The following is an 18,627-nucleotide window of genomic DNA, read 5'->3' on the forward strand; positions in this document are numbered from 1 at the left end:
AATTCGTGAAACTTTTTTAAATATACTATGATTAAGTGTACTGCAAATTCCATTTGTTCGTAGAGAATAGACTAATTGTATTTAGAAGGCATGAACTTTTCTGGAGTTGATAATCTTTAAAAAGAATCTTAGTCAAGGACAATATGCTGGAAACATTTTGGTGTTTTTTACTGAAAGAATTTTGTGTATGCTTTGTATTGTACATGTTTACATAGAGAGCTAACCATTTGAAGTGACTAGTCCTACATATTTTATCTGATTGTTACTGTTAGCTATAGTCTCAACCATTTATTGCCGTCAATGAATTCCATGTCGAGAAATGGCCTGGCGTCCTCAATAGTGAAAGACTTTGCCCATGTCACCCGCTTTGTTGTGTTTGCTCCCTTCCCACTGCACTGGAATTCACCAAACAATGCCGTCCTGAAAACATAATGCCAAAAACAGATATTGTTAGTATCATAATTGTTAAAATTTTAGTATCGTTGTTCATGTATCATGCAAGTTTTAGCCGTAGTTCAGTATACATACTTCTGCCTTTCTGGGTCACCCCAGTCACTCCACCCTTCTGGTGCAATAATATCATCAATGTCACAGTATGAATATACTGCTCTTGAGTATGGCCCCCAGGCTCTTCCCAGGTAAATCAATCCGCTTCCATTGATTGTACAGTTTAAGAATGAAAATCCGGTATTTTCTTCAGGTGTATTTCGATGATGTGCTGCAATCGCTCCTGATCTATTGGCTATTGAATGAAGAACTGAATTCTGTTGTATGTTTTTCTTTAATATCAGAGAAGGCCAAAAAGTCTTAAAACGCGATAGAGGGAATGTTTTGTTTTCGGGTTACCTGATATAATGATCTTGCATTGCCAAAAATGAAATCGACTGATCCTTGGATGAGGCAGTGGTAAAAGTAGTGTGACCCTGTGTCATCTAAGAGAGTATCTTGAGCACCAAGGATATTGACTTTGTAGAACATTGCCCTTTCAGCTGATACTCTCAGTGCCACTGCTTGCATCCCCAACCCACCTGGTATTGCCACTACTGTATTCTGCACCCATCACGTAAACGGAAAAAAAAAGGTTACTTTTGTTCAATTGTCGACGAGCAACCCTTTCAAAAGACACGTCGAGAAGGTTACAGTCTCTAATACTTGAAAAAGAATGAGAAGTTACCTCAAAAGTAATCTCAGATGCACAAAAATAATCAGAGAATATGCTGATGGTAGCTGAACCAAAAGTTCCAAGTTCAGCACCATTACTATTTCTATCAGAAGCTTTGTTATTCCAAGTAATTACTGTATTAGAAGTCTGATTTTCTGTCCCAATGAAGGAAATGTAAGGCTTGGAGCTTGGTACAACTACCCTCTCCCTGCTCAACAACAAAAATCATACTAAAAAATCATACAAAAATCTACTACCAAAAATATAATGATTTTCCTACCAAATACTTGTACATGTCTCAATCTTGTCAACTTTTTCCAAAATAAATAAAAATGACTTCAACATACATTGTATAAACTTTAAGTATAGATGTTTCCTTGTGTTCATTCCTATTGATCGTGATTTCATTTAAAGTAGTGAATATTATGGTTACATATTGTTTAAATAAAATTTCCAAGTTAAGTAGGTACGAAATTCTTTCATTTCCCACCCGAAAAAATAAAAATAAAGGGAGATGCAAAATCTAACTTCGTGGCTCATCTAGTAGTAAGATGAAACATTCATAGTCGCTCCAAACTCGAGTTAGTCATATATGTGCGGACTCATTCCCTCAAAACAATCTTGCTTTGGCGAACCATGATTTGCAATAAAAGTATCCGACCTAATTTTCCGCTCCAAAAAATAAAATGGTAACTAAAAAAAAAAGGCCAGCGTAACTGTCGAGCAGTAAACACCCACGTAGCTCCAAAAATACGACTCAAACACCAGAACTGCCAACTCAGTAACCGCAAAAAATCTAGAAACAAAAAAATGCACAAAATGATGAACTTACAAAATACTGCAAAAATCATCAAATTTTAATTTACAAAATACCTGTAAATTCCAGGAAGAATTAGAATCCTAATTCTCTGCGAATTCCCAGAAGGAATCAAATCAACAGCACCTTGAACAGTAATTGAATCCCCTGTTTTTCCACTTTGATCAACCACAATTACCCCACTATTATTCCAATTTAGCTTATCTTTAATCTCACTTTTTGACACTAAATTTTTATAATCATCAACCTTAATATCATCCCATGTTATATAATTATAATCTCTTGCAAAATTTCTGGTATAATTTTGACAAAATCCCAACTCAACTAAAACACCCAGAAAACAGAGTATCTGTAATTTTCTCACTATCATTGCTCAAATTATGTGATTTTGGGTAGCTAAATTTTTGTGGGTAATTGCTAAAATTGAAGTATTTGATGAAATTTGAAGTGGGTATTGATGGTTTTGATGGGAATGTGAAAAAGGAGAGAGAATTTAATACTTGGAGCGTCTACTGTGTGTGACACTTCGGTGGTAAACTAATTTAATTTTTGAGTGTAAATGCTGGTTAATTTATGCTAATTTTTTGTGATAATATTAGATAAATTTGATGAAAAAATGGGTGTCATAAAAAGAGTGTTAGAATTATTATAATCCCAAATTTATATTTTGGGTAAGATGAAATTGTAGTGATAATGAAGAAGTTGAGAATTTGCATTTTTTTGAGATTATTCTAAAAGTTGAGTGAAAAAAAATGAGTAGTTAAGAAAGTGAGGTTAAACTTGAGAGCAAAGAAAACGGTTAAATGTTCTTGATTTTAATTTTTTAAAGAAAATGATTTATAACAATTTAAATTTTATTTATGGTTATTTTCTTTTCCTCAAATTTTTTTAATGCGAGTGAATTTTAATGGGGTAGTAGTTATTGAAGAGGAAGCTAGAAGGAAGGAGGAGTTAAAATAACTGCCTTAAATAGTTAATATAAATGTTTTTGCTGATTTTTTTTTTAATGTTTCATTCATATAGTAAGAGCCTATAAAATAATGAAGTGAGGCAAAGAGTCATGGGAAATATGAAAATTTTCTATTTGAGCAAGCACTATGCCGTTATACTTGCCATTAGTGTTTGTATAAAATCACACCTTCAATGCATTTGCAACCTAGACATCTACATATAATAGCAATTTCGGGAAAAAAATAAGGAATGTGCTTATATCGGATTGGTTTATATGTGTCTATATAGTGTAGGTGTTTGAAAGAGGCCGAAAAATAAATTTTTATAAGAATCAAACTCTCAACGACTCAATTGATTGAAAAAGAGAATGTTGATAGACATGAGAATTATGTAGGAATGAAACTCTCAACAACTCAACTTTTCAAGTAAGAGAATGATGGGCGTTGTAACGTTCTTTATTTATTGTTGGTATGATTATGTGAATATACATTAGTAAGCAACTAAGCATATCACGCATATGCATGTGATGCCCAAGAAATACTATTTGATCAAGAAAATTGGTTGTTATTTTTCCCATCATTGTCTTGTTCAAAGGAGATGTCAATACGACAATGTTATTAATTGATCATCATAAGACGATGATTTGAATTACTATATATCTCACCAATTAGAATTAATCCATTTTTCAAAGTTTTGTGTACAAGTCAATATTTAAGTTTTTTGATAACGTTATGTTACATGGTTACATCTAAGGTAAATAGTAGTGCACTAGATACTACTTTTTGTCACTTGTTATTTCATATGAAGTACTATGTATAATTTAATGGCCATGCTTAATGGCTTGCATTGGGCCCTTGGTAAAATTTTCACCTCTATTTCTTCTTTACTCTCTTGAAAATTTTGATGAAACATTCAAGAGTAGAAAAGCAAGAGAACCACTTAGAAATTTGGTTGCATAATAATTGATTTGAATTGAATTGAAGGTCGCATAAAGTTTTTTTTGTAATTTTTTTTTATAGAAATAACTATAGAAATTATAGTAAGATACTAGGATGTGTTTTTTTTTTAATTATTATAATTTTTATTTATTTTGGTTTCAGAGAGTAAACAATCAAGTTGACGATATTTGATAAACCACTTTCCAAAACAATTGGCGGTCATAAACAATGAAAAAACAAATTTCTCCTTAAACGCATGTTTTTGAAGATATCCTCTTTTGTATCCTATAATTCATGACCTAAAGATAAATTACACTATCATTAAGAGGATAGATTATAAGCACTTGATTTATGTCAAGAAGTTGATTTAAACAAATTTAACTAGTAACTAACTAGTTAAATTAGTCTATTTAATTCTTGACTCCCCACATTACATCTCTGAAACGTGATAATATATATATCTCTATTCATTACATATGATTCTCAATTGAGGAAATCTGTAATCCAAAGCATGAGATCGAATCGCGTTTATATTTCTAAAATACTCAAGCAATATGCAATTATGATGCAAATTATACTCATTCTTAGGCATTGCTTCTCTTAATTTACCGACTAGACTTCTTTAAACATCCATACACATCTATGCTAAGAAGTCCTTCACATAATCGAACACCAAAGTTATGTGGCCCATTCTGGTAAGTCACAATAACGTTTAATATGATCATTTGTCATTTACTAGAATGCTTCAACCGTCCAATAAAAAAAAAATGTAATTATGATGACTAGAATATATATTGGTGTGAATGTGTGTATTGAATTATAGCTCGCAAAATGACCAAATAAGCGAAAGTCTAATAAAATTATTTATTTATTTAAAAAAAACTCTTTTAAAATTCAATTGGAAAGAAAATTAAAAAGAAAAAAGAGAAAAAAGAAAAGAAAGTTTTCGGATAACATAACCCTGTAAAACCAAACCAGTAGGCTAAGGGAGGAGAGAAGAGAAGAGATAGAGGTGTGTTTGGGTGACAACAATGGCGACTTCTTCAATTTCAGCTGCTTTATTTTCTCCTCTTTCAATTCGCAATTCATCTTCTTCTTCAACCAAACATGACTTTACCACTCCTTCTCTCTTAAACCTCAGAAGAACCCTAACTCTTACTCAACAATCATCCACCTTCTCCAACTCCTCTAATTTCACTACTTTTGCTGCTCCTGAAACTTTGGAAGCTGTTGAAACTTCCCCAGATTCATTTGAGGTCTGATTTTCTGGTTAATTTTAGGAATTTATTTTATTATTTGTGTTTGTTTCTTGGTTTTGAACTTGTAATGAGTAGTTTGTGCTGAATTTTGAGATGGGTATTTCTTAATTGTGTAATTTGCATATTTTGGTGAAATGGGTATTTGATAATTTTGTTTTTTGGATAATTGAGTCAATGCTTTGTTTAGATATTCTTAAATTTGGTGTGTAATGAGTAATTTGTGCTGAATGTTGAGATGAATGAATCAAAGTTTGTAATTTGCATGTTCTGGTAATATGTGTATGTATTAATTTTGATTTTGGATGATGAAATCGTTAATTTTCTCTGATGTTCTGAATTGTGTTATATAGTGCTTCTTGGTTTTACTTGTGAGCTTGTAATTGTGAAAATTTTGCTAAGTTTTAAGATGGATGAGGTTAAATTTACGTAGTATATGTTATGATACACACTTATAATATGGATAAGTGGAAAAAAACAATCCCTGTAATTTTCTGGTTTTATTTGTTAGCTTAAGAAAAATATGTCTTGGAATAATGTGCTTGTTGTGAAATGTGATTATGATAAGATTATGATGAGTGCATCTTAAGTGGGGTAAGTACACTGCAGCAGCCTCCTGTTGATGTGTGTCTATGTGTGCGCGGGCATGTGTGTCTTAGTATCTTGGTGTCGGGGTGCAATGAGAATTGAGAGTAACAAGATTTGTGTATTTTTGCTAGTGTGCTTGTGTAAGGTGATAGATTGTGTTGTATTTGTCAAAGGGGGAAGGTAATAATTTGGTGCTTCTTTTCTTATGGTTGTTTTTTGCTGTTGTGTAGGATGGTTCTGAGACTTCCACTCTCAGCATTGGTACTGACTCTGATCAGGTATTGAGCTTTTCTTCCCTTGGTTGCTATTCCTCATGCTATAGAGTCAAATTAGTTCAAAATTTTCATGTTGAATTAACTTAAAGATATCTAGACTGCATGAGGAAGCACTGTATAAAGCTTAAACCCACGCGAAAATTTGCTATCAGTGTTCCATAGTTAAGCTCTTTTTTTCTTATGTCTTGTCATTTTCACTTTCACTGTATGGGTGCTTAGGAACAAGTCTCTGGAATCAACCATGTTTCCAGGTTGTATAAGTATCTTGAGTGCATATAGACTACAAGCTTAAGACCTTTATGTTTTCTAGCATTAAAGTCTTAAATAGATGTGATTATCTGATGCATTACTTTGAAATTGAGTTTTTGCCTGTCTTTCCTTGTTGAACCCTCACGTCATTGAAAACTGTGAACCCCTTCATTGGTACGTCTTGAGTTATTCTCTATGCTTAGATAGTGAAGATGGATTGTAATTTGGGATAACAGTCAAAAGCAGAGTTTTACATAAGTAGTTTTCTCATTAAGAGTCCTTTTGTTGTGCTGAATATAGATCATTGAACAGAGAAGATAATGTTGCAAGACTACACTGCAAAAGCAGGAAATACAGCTTTGAGTTGCTTTGTTCTTCTCTAACCCTGAATCTTTTTCCTTTTCTTCTGTGGATAAGAGGGAGGTAGGGGAGGGGGGCAGAGGGGGGGGGGGGGGGGATCTGAATGGCTAGCATTTATTCCTTGTTTTATTCTGCAATAACTTGATTTCGTTCATATACGGATGGTGGTTTACCACCGTCCAAAGACCAAAGACAATAAAATCAGGACAACCCCTATCCTAAGTCTGAAGTCCTTGGAAGAAAGGGACAGGAAAATACAAACTTTGAAGACACGAATGAATTACAAATACCTCTAACCTCTTTCCAAAAGAAAGAGGAAAAAAAAACCCTGAAAACTGCTTAATTGTACTGCAACAAACAACAATCAGGAATAATCCCATGGAAGATTTGACTAGATTAGTATTAATTTCACCACCAAATTTGCTGTTGATCCTGCTTGAGACTTGAAACACACTCTCGTTCACAATTGCATCCATATTTCTGGCTCTTGTTTTCTACCATGCCCTTCCCTCCATACTTCATAGATAGATGCAACTTAAGCACGTCTTCTACATATAGTTCCCTGGATTTCTTTGTCTAATGAGTTCACTCTTCTGTAAGCATAGTCTCTGTATTGTTTAAACATTCTGACAATCAGACAATACCTTCTTTGTTCATGCTTTTTGTATGTACTCTCCATACATCACCAATAGATGCAAGTCAAGCACATCTTCTAACATAGCTCATCTAATGTTTGCCATAAACATTTTAGCAGTTGTAAGCCCTTTTGCCTATCATCTATCCAACCCCCGTCTAAGTATTTCACTTCCTAGCTTAGTTAAAGATGATCCCAAGTGTTTCAACTATATTTCTATTGCAAAACCCTCTCTGAAGTTCTGAATTAGCAAATCCTTAATTACCAAGTGTCTTACATCGCTATTGAGACAGTCACACTTTCTTCATCAAGAACTTTTCTCCTGCACTCCAAATTTCTGACATGCTTTCAGCTTGGAAACATGAATTTAATCAATTTAATTTTTAGTGTTGACACATACTTTTGTAAGATTAAAGTAACACCCTGAAGCCTGAGAGACTCTAGATGCCGTAAAATATCTTTTCCTAATATTTGACTGGTTTAAACTGAAATCTTTGCTTAAGGTAGATTTTTTTTTTGTAATTCCAGATGGCTCCAAAGCAGAAGATAAGAATTAAGTTGAGGTCCTACTGGGTCCCCTTGATAGAAGACTCCTGCAAACAGATAATGGATGCTGCAAGGACAACAAATGCAAAAACAATGGGGCCTGTACCATTACCAACAAAGAAGAGGATATATTGTGTACTCAAATCACCCCATGTGCACAAGGATGCCCGATTTCACTTTGAGATCCGAACTCATCAGCGCCTTATTGACATATTGTACCCAACTGCCCAGACCATCGACTCATTGATGCAACTTGATCTCCCTGCTGGTGTTGATGTGGAAGTTAAGCTTTGAAGATCTTGGGTAAGAACTCTCAAGTCATCAGTCTACTTATTGGACTGAATAACTCAAAACTAGTTTTACATTGTTTTAAACTTTAAATTATCACCTTTTTAAACTTTGATTGCTGGAGGTACTAGGAGATCAATCAATCATTCAAAATTCGCATATGTTTAAGGGACAGGATTTATATATGACAGCCATGATTTTGATGGCTTAATATTATTCATGTTGGAACTAGATATAATCATAATGGCTTGAATAATTTTTATCTTGGTACAAATTTTGCCAATTATATGTTCATGTACCAGACTGACATTATTTTCTTCTTCCAGAACTGTAAAAATTGCCAGATTTCAGTGGTTGCAGTCTTGCAGATGAAGATCAAAAAGCCTGTCTCAATGGATTTTTTGTGTTATAAATTTGCAGAATTAAGTTAGCTTTGTTAATTTTTCCAACGTTTGTAAGCTTTATTTTCCATGAAAAAAAATATGCAAGCTGTATAATTGCTTATATTCCTGTAAAAACTGCTAGTTCAATGAAAATAGGGGAAGTATTGCATTCAAAAGTTATAGTTCAGATGCTCTTTGGTACAATTTTCTAGTTTGAAAAGTCGCTTAAGAATTATTTTTGGTCAATATCCTCTACTTGCAAAATGTTATAAATATCGATTAATCTCAATGATTTGTACTACTTGTGTATTTAGACGTCATCCAAACAAGAAATAAGTATAGGCTTGGTAATCAATGCAGCTAATGTTGTGACAAGTAGTGGATTAAATTTGAAAATTTGTAAATCTAAGGTGCAAGGAGCCAAATCCTCCAAAAGCTGTTAAAGTCGGGTTAAGAAGACAGTAGAGAACAACAATATTTGAAGATATTGACATTTGAAATAGCAATTAGTTAGAGGCACAATCGATGGCAGGTAATTACATGTAATATGGAGTTCAAAGTTTTTAATGTGACATAATCGTTTGATATTTAGAGACTACTTGCCAAAAATAATTGGAAAAATGAAAAGAACTGCTCATTTACTCGGTAGAATATTCACATATAAATTTCTCCTTGATTCATAACAATAGCCAAAATAGGCACAATGAATGTCATCTTTACAGCTTCAGCATCTCTTGGAGAGCGAGTATCAAAATTATGTAGAAATTAGTTCTACAATTAGGTCGACCAATATGAGACTTAATGAAGCCCAATTTACAAATAAGTACCAAAAATATTCACTATCTTTCTCGTAGCTTTCCAACAGCATCTTTGCATTAACAGGAGCCCTAAAACACCATCTCATAAATAAACCAAGGCAAATATCATATGCATTGGCAGACATTTAGCAACTGAAAGATTTACAAACTGCCAAAACACCCTAACTTCAACTGTACCAGTCAAGTGCCGAGATTAGGAGGCAGTGACGACAATGGAGGACCTCGCGAATATCTCCATTCACCGCATGCTGAACATTTCTCCAGTTTCACGCTATTCTCTAAGGTACAGAATTTACAGGACCAGAATTTATACTTCACTGATATATCTTTCGGCTTCAGGGTTTCACATGCTTCACATACTAGAGCCAGTGGCTGCAAAGTTTTCATGATTAACATTAATGAATACTGAGTACAATATACCACCTTCATCTCCATGATGTTTGCATGGCAAGAAGTTTCAGTACATATTAAGAAAATTGTAAAACAACAAAAAAATCTAGGCTAAAAAAATTGATCAATTTTGACCTTAACCTGCTACAAATTAGTTCATCCATTGATGTGAATTACGAAACATAAAGTGTTAATGCTTTAATGTGATCATACTAACAATCACAAGAATGAAAAGAATAAATATTCTGCAGGTGTAAGTAGATAATTTAACAAGGGATAGTGACCAAAGCAAACATTTTGACGCAGATCGCCATTTAACAAGATGCAAGATGTACGAAAAATACACATAAATTTCTAAAGGGTAACTTACAGGGTTCAACAGGGTGCATGTTTCACAAGTCCATGTGGCAGATTCGCCATGCGTGTTCCCCGCATCAAGATTAGTTGTCAGCCCAGAGGATGAGGCGCTCATGGATACAGATGATGAACTGGCATTGGAGCCAATGGATCCTTTATTTAATTTTGCGCCATAAGCATCAACTGAGGCAGAATTTTCATCGTTGCTTAAATCAATTAGATTGGTAATGTCACCATTCCAAGACCTTTTCCGAGATGCTGCAGCTCCAGAGACATTGTTAGAATTTGAACTGGCACTAGCAGATGAACTGGCATGGGAACCAATGGATCTTTTACTTGATGTTGTGTTATGAAAATTAGTTGAGGTAGAATTTACATTGTTGCTTAAATCAATGAGATTTGTAACATCATTCTGAGACCTGTTCCAAGATGCGTTGTTACTATCAGAGGTATTTGCACTGGCAGCAGCTGGCCCACACGGCCCCCCTGTTTCCAAGAGATCAGAATCCCCCAAATCTTCAGCAAAGCCACCAGAAACGGAAGCACACCATATTTCATCCTGTAGTCTCCTTTCAGCTGCCATGGCAGCAGCTTGAACAGGGCTTAATGCAGACATTATGTTTTTATCACCACCAAGCCGTAAAGGTCCAGATGGTAGAAGGGAATTCAGACGTTTTCTGTTTTCAGCAGCAGCAACGGCTGTTTTGTGGAGGGAAGCTAGAGGTGGCTGGCGAGAAAACCCACCTAAACGTTTTCCAGGAAGATCAAAACCTTCTCCTGTTCCAGATATTCCATTGGACATCAATTCCTCACATTCCTGCATTTGATGGGGAAAAAGTAAATGACTAGGAGAAGAAACTACATAACCTGCTTATGTAATGGCTTATTTTAAAGTTTTGGATAAACTATGTAAAAATATTCTGCACAAAATACACAGATAAAACATGTATTGAAGTGTTCCCAAGATAACAAGTCATGCATTTAACTACCCTAAGGGGATGGCAATTGCTTTCATGAGTATCTGGTACCTAAGCAGAGAGCAAACATTGTTTGAATGAACAGATTTTGATGCCCAAAAAGATCCTGATTTGTGATGGTCCAGCCATATATTTCAATAACATTTCAATTTAAAATTTCAAATATAACAATTAATAAACTCATGTTGTATGAACTAGAGTTTCTAGAAAGTAAAATGTTACTTTATAGTCAACTCACACATTAATAAACCGCTTCCACTTTATAAGCTCATAAAGACTGTCACATAACTAAAACTATGTATGTAAACTTGATGCTGACCTTTCTAAGCTGATCCCATAGCTGATAGAAACTCGCATTATGAGGACCATGGGCATTATGGCAAAGCTCGTGAAGCATTGTATCCAACACTTCATGAAATGAGTAAAACTCTAACTCCCTGCCAGGCCTCCGAAGCCTCAACTTCACTTCTACCCCACGATTAACATTCAATCCAAGAAGTTCATTCCTCTTGGGACTGCAAGGCCAGTAAGTGAATTTCTATTACATTGATGAGATGCAATATAGAAACTAAAAATCCAGCCAAACCCAAAAGATCTGAAAATTAAACATTGTATGCGCGTGTGCGTGTGTGTGTGCTGCAATACTCAGATTTTTATTCAACCCAAGAACACCATGCTTGTCCCTAGTATAACATTATAGACAAAACAATAGGGTGCTAGAAACCTGAAATGTTTCATCCTGTATACTCAACTGCATACGATCGTTCTTTCTCAAACCTAGGTACAGTGGCACGAGGTTCAGCAGTGCAGACTAAGCTCAAGAGTGCTATAAAATGCACATGATTTACATACAATTCAATTCTATTAAGAGTCCATTGTTTATACAACAAGAACATCAAAATTTTATAATCATGTCACAATCACCTAACAAAGTCTCATAGCAACAACCATTTAACATCTACACTTTCCTACCACATTAAATCGAACTCGAAAGAAAATCGAAAGTTCAAGTAACAATTACCTACAAACACAACCATGCTTCAACAATCAAAACAATATGAAAAAATAGATATATTTACTCCAATCCTTCAACAACCAACAAATTTGGAATTTTTACAGTAATATGAAAACCAAAACAACAAAATTCACACTTACATTAAACAAATTGAATGCAAAAAAATCAGGGAAAAAAATCAAAAAGAGCGGGAGACATACTACATTTCAGAGAGAACTTTAACCCGCCAATTATGTTTGCGCATAATGGGTTGAACCTGTTTAGCAATGCGCTCAAGAATTTGCTTTGCTTCATCTTGTCGTGGTTTTCTTTTCAAAGCTCTGGTTTCCCATACTTTGTTAAGATCACCTAATTGCTTTTTCTGGAATTTGAGTGTAAATTATGAACCCTAATTTTGACGAGTTCTTCCCCTTTACCGGGAACCCCAAATTAATTACCTTTGAATTTTAGATTCGAAGATTAATTCGATAATTTGGGTTTGAATCGTTAGATGGAATTGGGGTTCATATTGATTTTCCTGGAAGAATTCAATTCAGTTAGAATTGTGGGCGGCAATAGTTTGAATAAAATGCACAAAAGCAGAATGTTTTGAGTTGTGTACCTTGTGTCTGTGTATATTTGAATTGAGGCCGTACACTTGTACGAGTATTTTATTTTTTCCGATCTGAACTTATTTGGATTATGAATTTAAAATTGAAATTCAAGAGCATTATTAATAATTGAACTTCACCCATAAAGTTCAACATGATATTTTAAAAAATTGAAATCGCATGGACTTGACCCACTCATATTTTATAGAACCATCTTACTTCGTAGTTTTTGTTTATTTTTATTTTTTTATCCATGAACCTAATTTATCTTAGTTTATGGTTCTAAGCTAATCTATACTTAATTTAATTGAGAATTAATGCAAATTATCCCTAACTAATTTGAGCATATAAGAAGTTATATGCCTTGAAGTAAAAGGAATTAAATGAGTGAAAATATACTTCAAGGAAACAACACTGGCATATATTTTTTTTGAAAAAAAAAAGCTTATAACATAAACTTTGGTCCGGATTTTTTGTTTTCAAAATCATATGATATATGTTATATTACGAATCAAAATAGATTAAATTTAGTAAAATCATGTTAATTTTGCAAACTGGTAACAGAAAAGTGAATCATTTTTTTTTCTTGTTTTAAAATAACTAGAAAACAAAAAACAAGTAATTTCGGGCGTGTTTGACATCGTTTTTTGTTTTTAGTAATAGAAAACAAGAAAAAGATGTTTCCACTTTTTTGTTGTCAGTTTTCAAAATTATCATGATTTTAATAAGTTTGACTAATTTTTAATTCATGTACCATATGATTTTAAAAAACAAAAAACAAGAAAACAGAAAACCACAGTGATACCAAACGAACCCTTCCATGTTTGTTTATTGTTTAGACTTACAAACATCCCACCCATATTAGTTGATAAGCCCATTAGTGATCAATTTTACTCATGTAAAACCATTCAATCTTATATTAGTAGGCGAAAAGCCGAAAAGCTCAACTTTTGAGATTAAACTAGTTTTTAGGCCTGGGCGATGCCCTGGATTATTACATGAAATTAAATAATCATTAATATACATTGTAATTTATGATTTAATTTTCTTTGAATGAATATGTGTTTTTTTCAAAAATAATTAAACCGTGTGTGTGTGTTTTTTTTTTCTTTATATATTTCTTTTTCATATTTATAACATGTTTGATAATTAGCTTAGATGACTAAATAGTCAATTTTGTTGTAAGTGGTTTGAGGTTCGAATCCTCTTAGTAATTAATTCAAATTGCACTAGATAAAATTAAAAAAGAAAGATATAAATATTAAGTTTGTATTGTTAATAACGGTATATGTTCCTATTCTTTATTATTGAGATATTTTTTTTTAACCAAATCCTAAATGTCTTTTTGTGTATAACCTATTACTTTGTACTTATTTAGGTTTAACCCTAAAACACTTTTATAGAGAGTTTGTTTAATACTTTAATCTCCCATATAATACTTTAATCTCCCATGATTATTATATAATCAATACCTAATCACTTTAATAATTTTCATTACAGAGGAAACTTAAGAGTTAAGAGGAACAACAAACCGACAACTTCAAAAGCTGTTCTTAGATTGGTCATAAGTCTACTAGGATTAAAGATTTAAAGCTCAACCCTTGACTTAAGCTTAAGCTAATCTTTCTGGTTAGAAGTCTTAGAACCCTCAAACCCAAAACTTGTTACAAATTCCAACGACCTTTTTCTCTCTCCTCCCCAACTCACTGTTCTAGTGCTCTACACCTTCTTCTTCTTCTTCATGATACAATTCTTTCAAAACCAATAAAAAATAAAAATAAAAGGAAAAAATAAGTGCCCAAAGGGCCAAAGTTTCAATCTTTAATAATTTATCCTCAATTTTTTTGTGGGATTTATTGAATTGATTTGAGAGAAAAAGAGTTAATTGAATTGGGTGTTTTTGTTTTCTGGGTTTTGAGATCAAATAACAAAGGGGTTAATAAAAATCATTGAAAAATGTCAGGAATTGCTCTAATATTAGATCTGATGAGGAAAAATCCCAACTTTTATTCAACACATACTTTGCATTCAGTTGGTTCATTATCTGCTAAAGCTGCAGTCTCTGGCGCTGCCGCTTCTGTTCTTGCCTCTTACCCTTTTGGGTTTAAGGCTTTTCTTGGAAGGTAATTTTATTTTTTCCTAATTGTAATTTAATATTTATAAAAAATTGAGATCATATAATGGTTTTTTGGTTAATTGATGTTGTTTTATATACTTTGGATGCTATGTAATGGGGTTTTGGTTAATTGATGTTGGTATGTCTTGATTTTAATTTTTATTTGCATATTAATTGATATTATATGGTTGGAGTATTGTCAATTGAATATGGAGTAAACGAGTAAATTGGTTATTTGTGAGTAGTGTGAATGGAGATTTTCATATATTCCTGCCTCCCTTAAGTTTATGGGGTTGTTTGATTGTAGACTTCGATTAGCGGTGTCCAATTTCGAGTAAATTTGAGCCTTTATCTGTTAAAGAATGTGGATAGTGGGTTATACATTGTATTCCTTATAATATGAGCTATAAAGTTGTAATCTTTGTCATTGGTTTGATTGTAAGTAACTGAACTAAATTGAATTGTTATGTTTAGTCTGACTTTAGAGTCCTGTTGACATTGTAAGGCGAGGTCGGATACATAAATTATTCAGCACATTGGGTGTTTACACTCTTACTAAGCCGTGTTCTAGATTTCATCTTCAATCTGTATTTGTATCAGTCAATCAAAGTAGGCATGTGACTGTTATCCTTAGTGTAAAAGAACCTCAGTATTTGGTAGAGGATTTGATTATACTGCCGAGTTATTATTATCTCATGTATAGTGTCTACTGCTTTGTATTTTTGAGCTGAAGAGTTTGTATTGAATGGGGATATACTGGTTTAAAAAATTTTGGAAAGAAAGAAGCTTTAAACGGTGTAGCTGTCTTTGGTTCTTGATTTCTGTTGGACAAATTTAAGAGCCTATGGTGTCCAAGTCTTGAAACTTTTAGTGCCGTGCCAAAGTTGTTTCATAGTGGTTGCATGAAACAAGTTGTGATCTTTCTAACAAAACAATACTATGTTTTTGTCTTTGTTCTTGTTTCATTTCGTTTTTGAATTGATCGTTCATTCCTGTTACAAACAAAAGCATCCTAAGATAAATAGCTTCTGGTTCGGGATTTATATACTTATCCTTGTCTATTTATTTTTGAGGGATTGTGATTTGATGTACTGTGTTATTTATAGGTTCTTTGTTCACCTTGTTCACCTAATGAACTTTATATAATGGTCTACAGCAATACCAGAATTGCTTATTGTGATGCTGGTACAACATGGGATGAGGGTCACATCGCTGAGGCTTATGATGAGCATGTTTCCAAGAATAATGACGCTTCTAGATATACTTTTGAGCCTGAATCCCTATCATACTCTGGAAAAGTCTATAACTATGAACTAAAATCACTTTTCTCCGCCTTTCATCCAAGTACATTTGCGCTTACAGCCTTGAGATCATTTTTAATGTTTTATTTACCACTTTTGGAGCCTCGTGCGGCATTGGAGGATGATGATGAAGATTTCCTTGCCGATAATACAGAAGAGAGGCATGTAGACTTGATTACTCCCTTCCACAAGGCAGTGAGGCAAACTTTTCGTGAGGTTTGTTCTATTTACTATTCCATTTCTACATTTGCCTTCTTTTTCCGTTAAGTACAACTTTGGGCCGATGAATGGTGATTTAGAAAGTATTTGTATGTGAGATTTAACTACCTTTCCCTAAATTGTGATAATAACCATTATGTATATGCTGATGTTATCTTGTGGGCATCGTTTGTCTCCATGTATGTGATAATATCCAATATATATAGATTTCAAATAAGGCTTTCTAATTAATTTGCTTATAGTCTTAATAAATTGCTTCATTTGTCTACCTTAATTCTCATAAATTATGATAAATTTGTAGTAAAAAGGTGTCTCTCAATCGGCAGGCTGCTATAAATGAGCGAAAGTACCATTATTGAAATTTTATCTAATAAGAAATGTTGAGGCCTTGCATCGAGTTTTGTAGTTTATTAGGAGATTATAAAGTGCCTATTTCTGTGTATTAGGAGAGAGTTTCACTTTTGAGATGATAGTATGTTTACATTGGTTCTTTGCAGTTCAGGTTCTTGTTAAGTACATTGAATTATTACTGCTTTGATTCCCACTGTAGATTTTCTAACATATCTCCTCATTCATTGTCCCCGAAAAATAATGAACTTATGTAGATTTTATTTTTTCTCATCTCTAACTCTAAGTAACACCCCCCTCCAACAAGTATTTGGGAGTAAGGCTTTGTTTTTATTTTCTTATTGTTATGATATTGGTTTGATTGTAATTGAACTCTGTTGTTTTATTGTGCATCTTGTATATGATGCTAGATTGTTAAAACTACAGCAATGTATCATATATGGTCACAAATTATACTGTTCATTCAAAAAAGAAAAACGAGTCTTTGTTACCCCTTTTCTTGTATAGTCATGCTGTGATAAATGTGCTATTGCTTGTGTATATTGTGTGTGTACCCTTCATTGTATCTTCCTTTTGCACTGAGACCGTCTGTTTTTCCTTAAATCTCAGAGTACTGTCATTACTACTAGGAGGGTGTTGGAAAGACTAGCCGTCTCTTATCTCTCCCAACGGATGGCATGGAAGCTTATCAAAGGTATGCTGTATACTCGGCTAATTTTTTTTTTTCCACTTTACCTTTGCTAGTGGAACTATATATATAAGTAGGAAAAAAATTGAACATTTACTGACATCAGCTAATATATTGCTTTGCCATTTGTCTGTAGATGCTTCTAAATCTGCTGTGCGTAAGGCAGAGCGAGGACTGCCAACAACTTCTTACATGTGTGCTGTTACTAGAACAACTGCCAGAGGTGATTCTTCGATTATTAATTTTCCCTCTTACTTAACTTTTTGAGATTTTCAATTCTGACTTCATCTCTGCTTGATCCTTGCTTGGGGGGTGAATTTTTATTTTCCCATTGGAGCAGCTCACTGTCTAGGAGTAGCAGCATCTTGGATTTTTCAAGTTGGATATGATGTCTACAAAACCATCTTACGTCTATTTTGGTACTCTAAGGACGATATAGAAGAAGTTAATACAACAGAGGAACTTCAGCTTCTTGGTAGGAAGATATATGCTGTAACCCTCAAATGCACTGCGTCGTTAATCTTTGCTGCCATCGGGGCAGGCCTTGGTGCATCATTGACACGTGACATACATCCTAAATCTGGTCAATGGCTTGGTAAGAACTTCAATACTACCACAAACCCTCAGCTAGATGTTATTTCAGTTTGGATTCTTTATATATTGCCAAATTTCAAAAGGATTTTTATTTTCTATTCCACTGTGCCCCCTTTATGTAAGTTTTCCATTACAATGTGCCGTCATCCTTACTTTCCATGTGAACTCACAGGTTGTGCTGCTGGAGATATGGCGGGTCCAGTAATTGTAGCATTGTGTTTCGACAAGCTTCTTTCTCCGGCAGTGTAGACTTCTATGGATATTGCTCATCTCTACACACTATCTCATGTGCCTCAGGACCAGATTTTGTATACTAGAATTGTTTATTTTTGCAGTATAACAGTCATCAGCCTCAAGGTTAGTTGCTCTGAGGCTCCAGAACATCAATTCATAACAGACTTCAACTCTTATCAATTTCAGATATCTTTTTTTCTCTTTTTAATCTCCTGAATAATGACTTCTTTTCAAAAGATCCTAACAGCTGCTGAGCCCTTTTCTTTCATATAGTGATTTATAGTCTAGAAAGTCAAAACTCATTAGGGAGATTTTCCTGATATTGTGCTCATGTTGATTGTATCTGTAATCATAAAACCTCAGCAGCAGCAGCAACATTCTGATCCTTTTGGTCAATTATTGTCTCGTTTTTGTTGTACGTTTCTATTATCAAGTTCAGCAAAATGGAAGTATTTGGAAGTTTTCTGATTGTTTACAGGGAACTGATTTAGTAACACTCCTCTGGTTTATATCTGCAATTCCTGTCGAATGAA

The 18,627-nt window shown here is 33.8% G+C and overlaps 4 protein-coding genes across 5 annotated transcripts; 2 read left to right on the forward strand and 2 right to left on the reverse strand.

The window, feature by feature from the left end:
* Window positions 1-129: 129 nt before the first annotated feature.
* LOC145628299 (pectinesterase QRT1-like) lies at window positions 130-2,349 on the reverse strand. Its single transcript, XM_081680589.1, has 5 exons — window positions 2,036-2,349; window positions 1,175-1,370; window positions 847-1,050; window positions 529-764; window positions 130-420 (listed from the first exon to the last, which is right to left on the reverse strand). Exons 1-5 carry the CDS (start codon window positions 2,347-2,349, stop codon window positions 273-275), a joined length of 1,098 nt encoding a protein of 365 aa, XP_081536715.1. The 3' UTR covers window positions 130-272.
* A 2,424-nt stretch (window positions 2,350-4,773) lies between these two features.
* Window positions 4,774-8,634, forward strand: LOC145629451 (small ribosomal subunit protein uS10c-like). Its single transcript, XM_081682057.1, has 4 exons — window positions 4,774-5,124; window positions 5,943-5,990; window positions 7,759-8,079; window positions 8,391-8,634. Exons 1-3 carry the CDS (start codon window positions 4,900-4,902, stop codon window positions 8,068-8,070), a joined length of 585 nt encoding a protein of 194 aa, XP_081538183.1. The 5' UTR covers window positions 4,774-4,899; the 3' UTR covers window positions 8,071-8,079; window positions 8,391-8,634.
* A 466-nt stretch (window positions 8,635-9,100) lies between these two features.
* On the reverse strand, window positions 9,101-12,568 carry LOC145627450 (uncharacterized). Of its 2 annotated transcripts, none has more exons than XM_081679838.1 (4): window positions 12,232-12,568; window positions 11,309-11,504; window positions 10,026-10,829; window positions 9,101-9,637 (listed from the first exon to the last, which is right to left on the reverse strand). In XM_081679838.1, the coding sequence occupies exons 1-4, from the start codon at window positions 12,246-12,248 to the stop codon at window positions 9,446-9,448; spliced, it is 1,209 nt and encodes a 402-aa protein (XP_081535964.1). In that variant the 5' UTR covers window positions 12,249-12,568; the 3' UTR covers window positions 9,101-9,445. The 2 variants fall into 2 exon arrangements, with proteins under 2 accessions (XP_081535964.1, XP_081535963.1); XM_081679837.1 differs by having other exon boundaries at window positions 12,205-12,568.
* A 1,655-nt stretch (window positions 12,569-14,223) lies between these two features.
* LOC145627451 (uncharacterized) lies at window positions 14,224-18,512 on the forward strand. The gene is made up of 6 exons (XM_081679839.1): window positions 14,224-14,717; window positions 15,867-16,227; window positions 17,188-17,272; window positions 17,403-17,489; window positions 17,607-17,861; window positions 18,033-18,512. Exons 1-6 carry the CDS (start codon window positions 14,551-14,553, stop codon window positions 18,107-18,109), a joined length of 1,032 nt encoding a protein of 343 aa, XP_081535965.1. The 5' UTR covers window positions 14,224-14,550; the 3' UTR covers window positions 18,110-18,512.
* Window positions 18,513-18,627: the final 115 nt, after the last annotated feature.

The sequence above is a fragment of the Chenopodium album genome, chromosome 4 (assembly GCF_948465745.1).
Source record: "Chenopodium album chromosome 4, dcCheAlbu1.1, whole genome shotgun sequence".
NCBI classification, from domain to species: Eukaryota; Viridiplantae; Streptophyta; class Magnoliopsida; order Caryophyllales; family Amaranthaceae; genus Chenopodium; species Chenopodium album.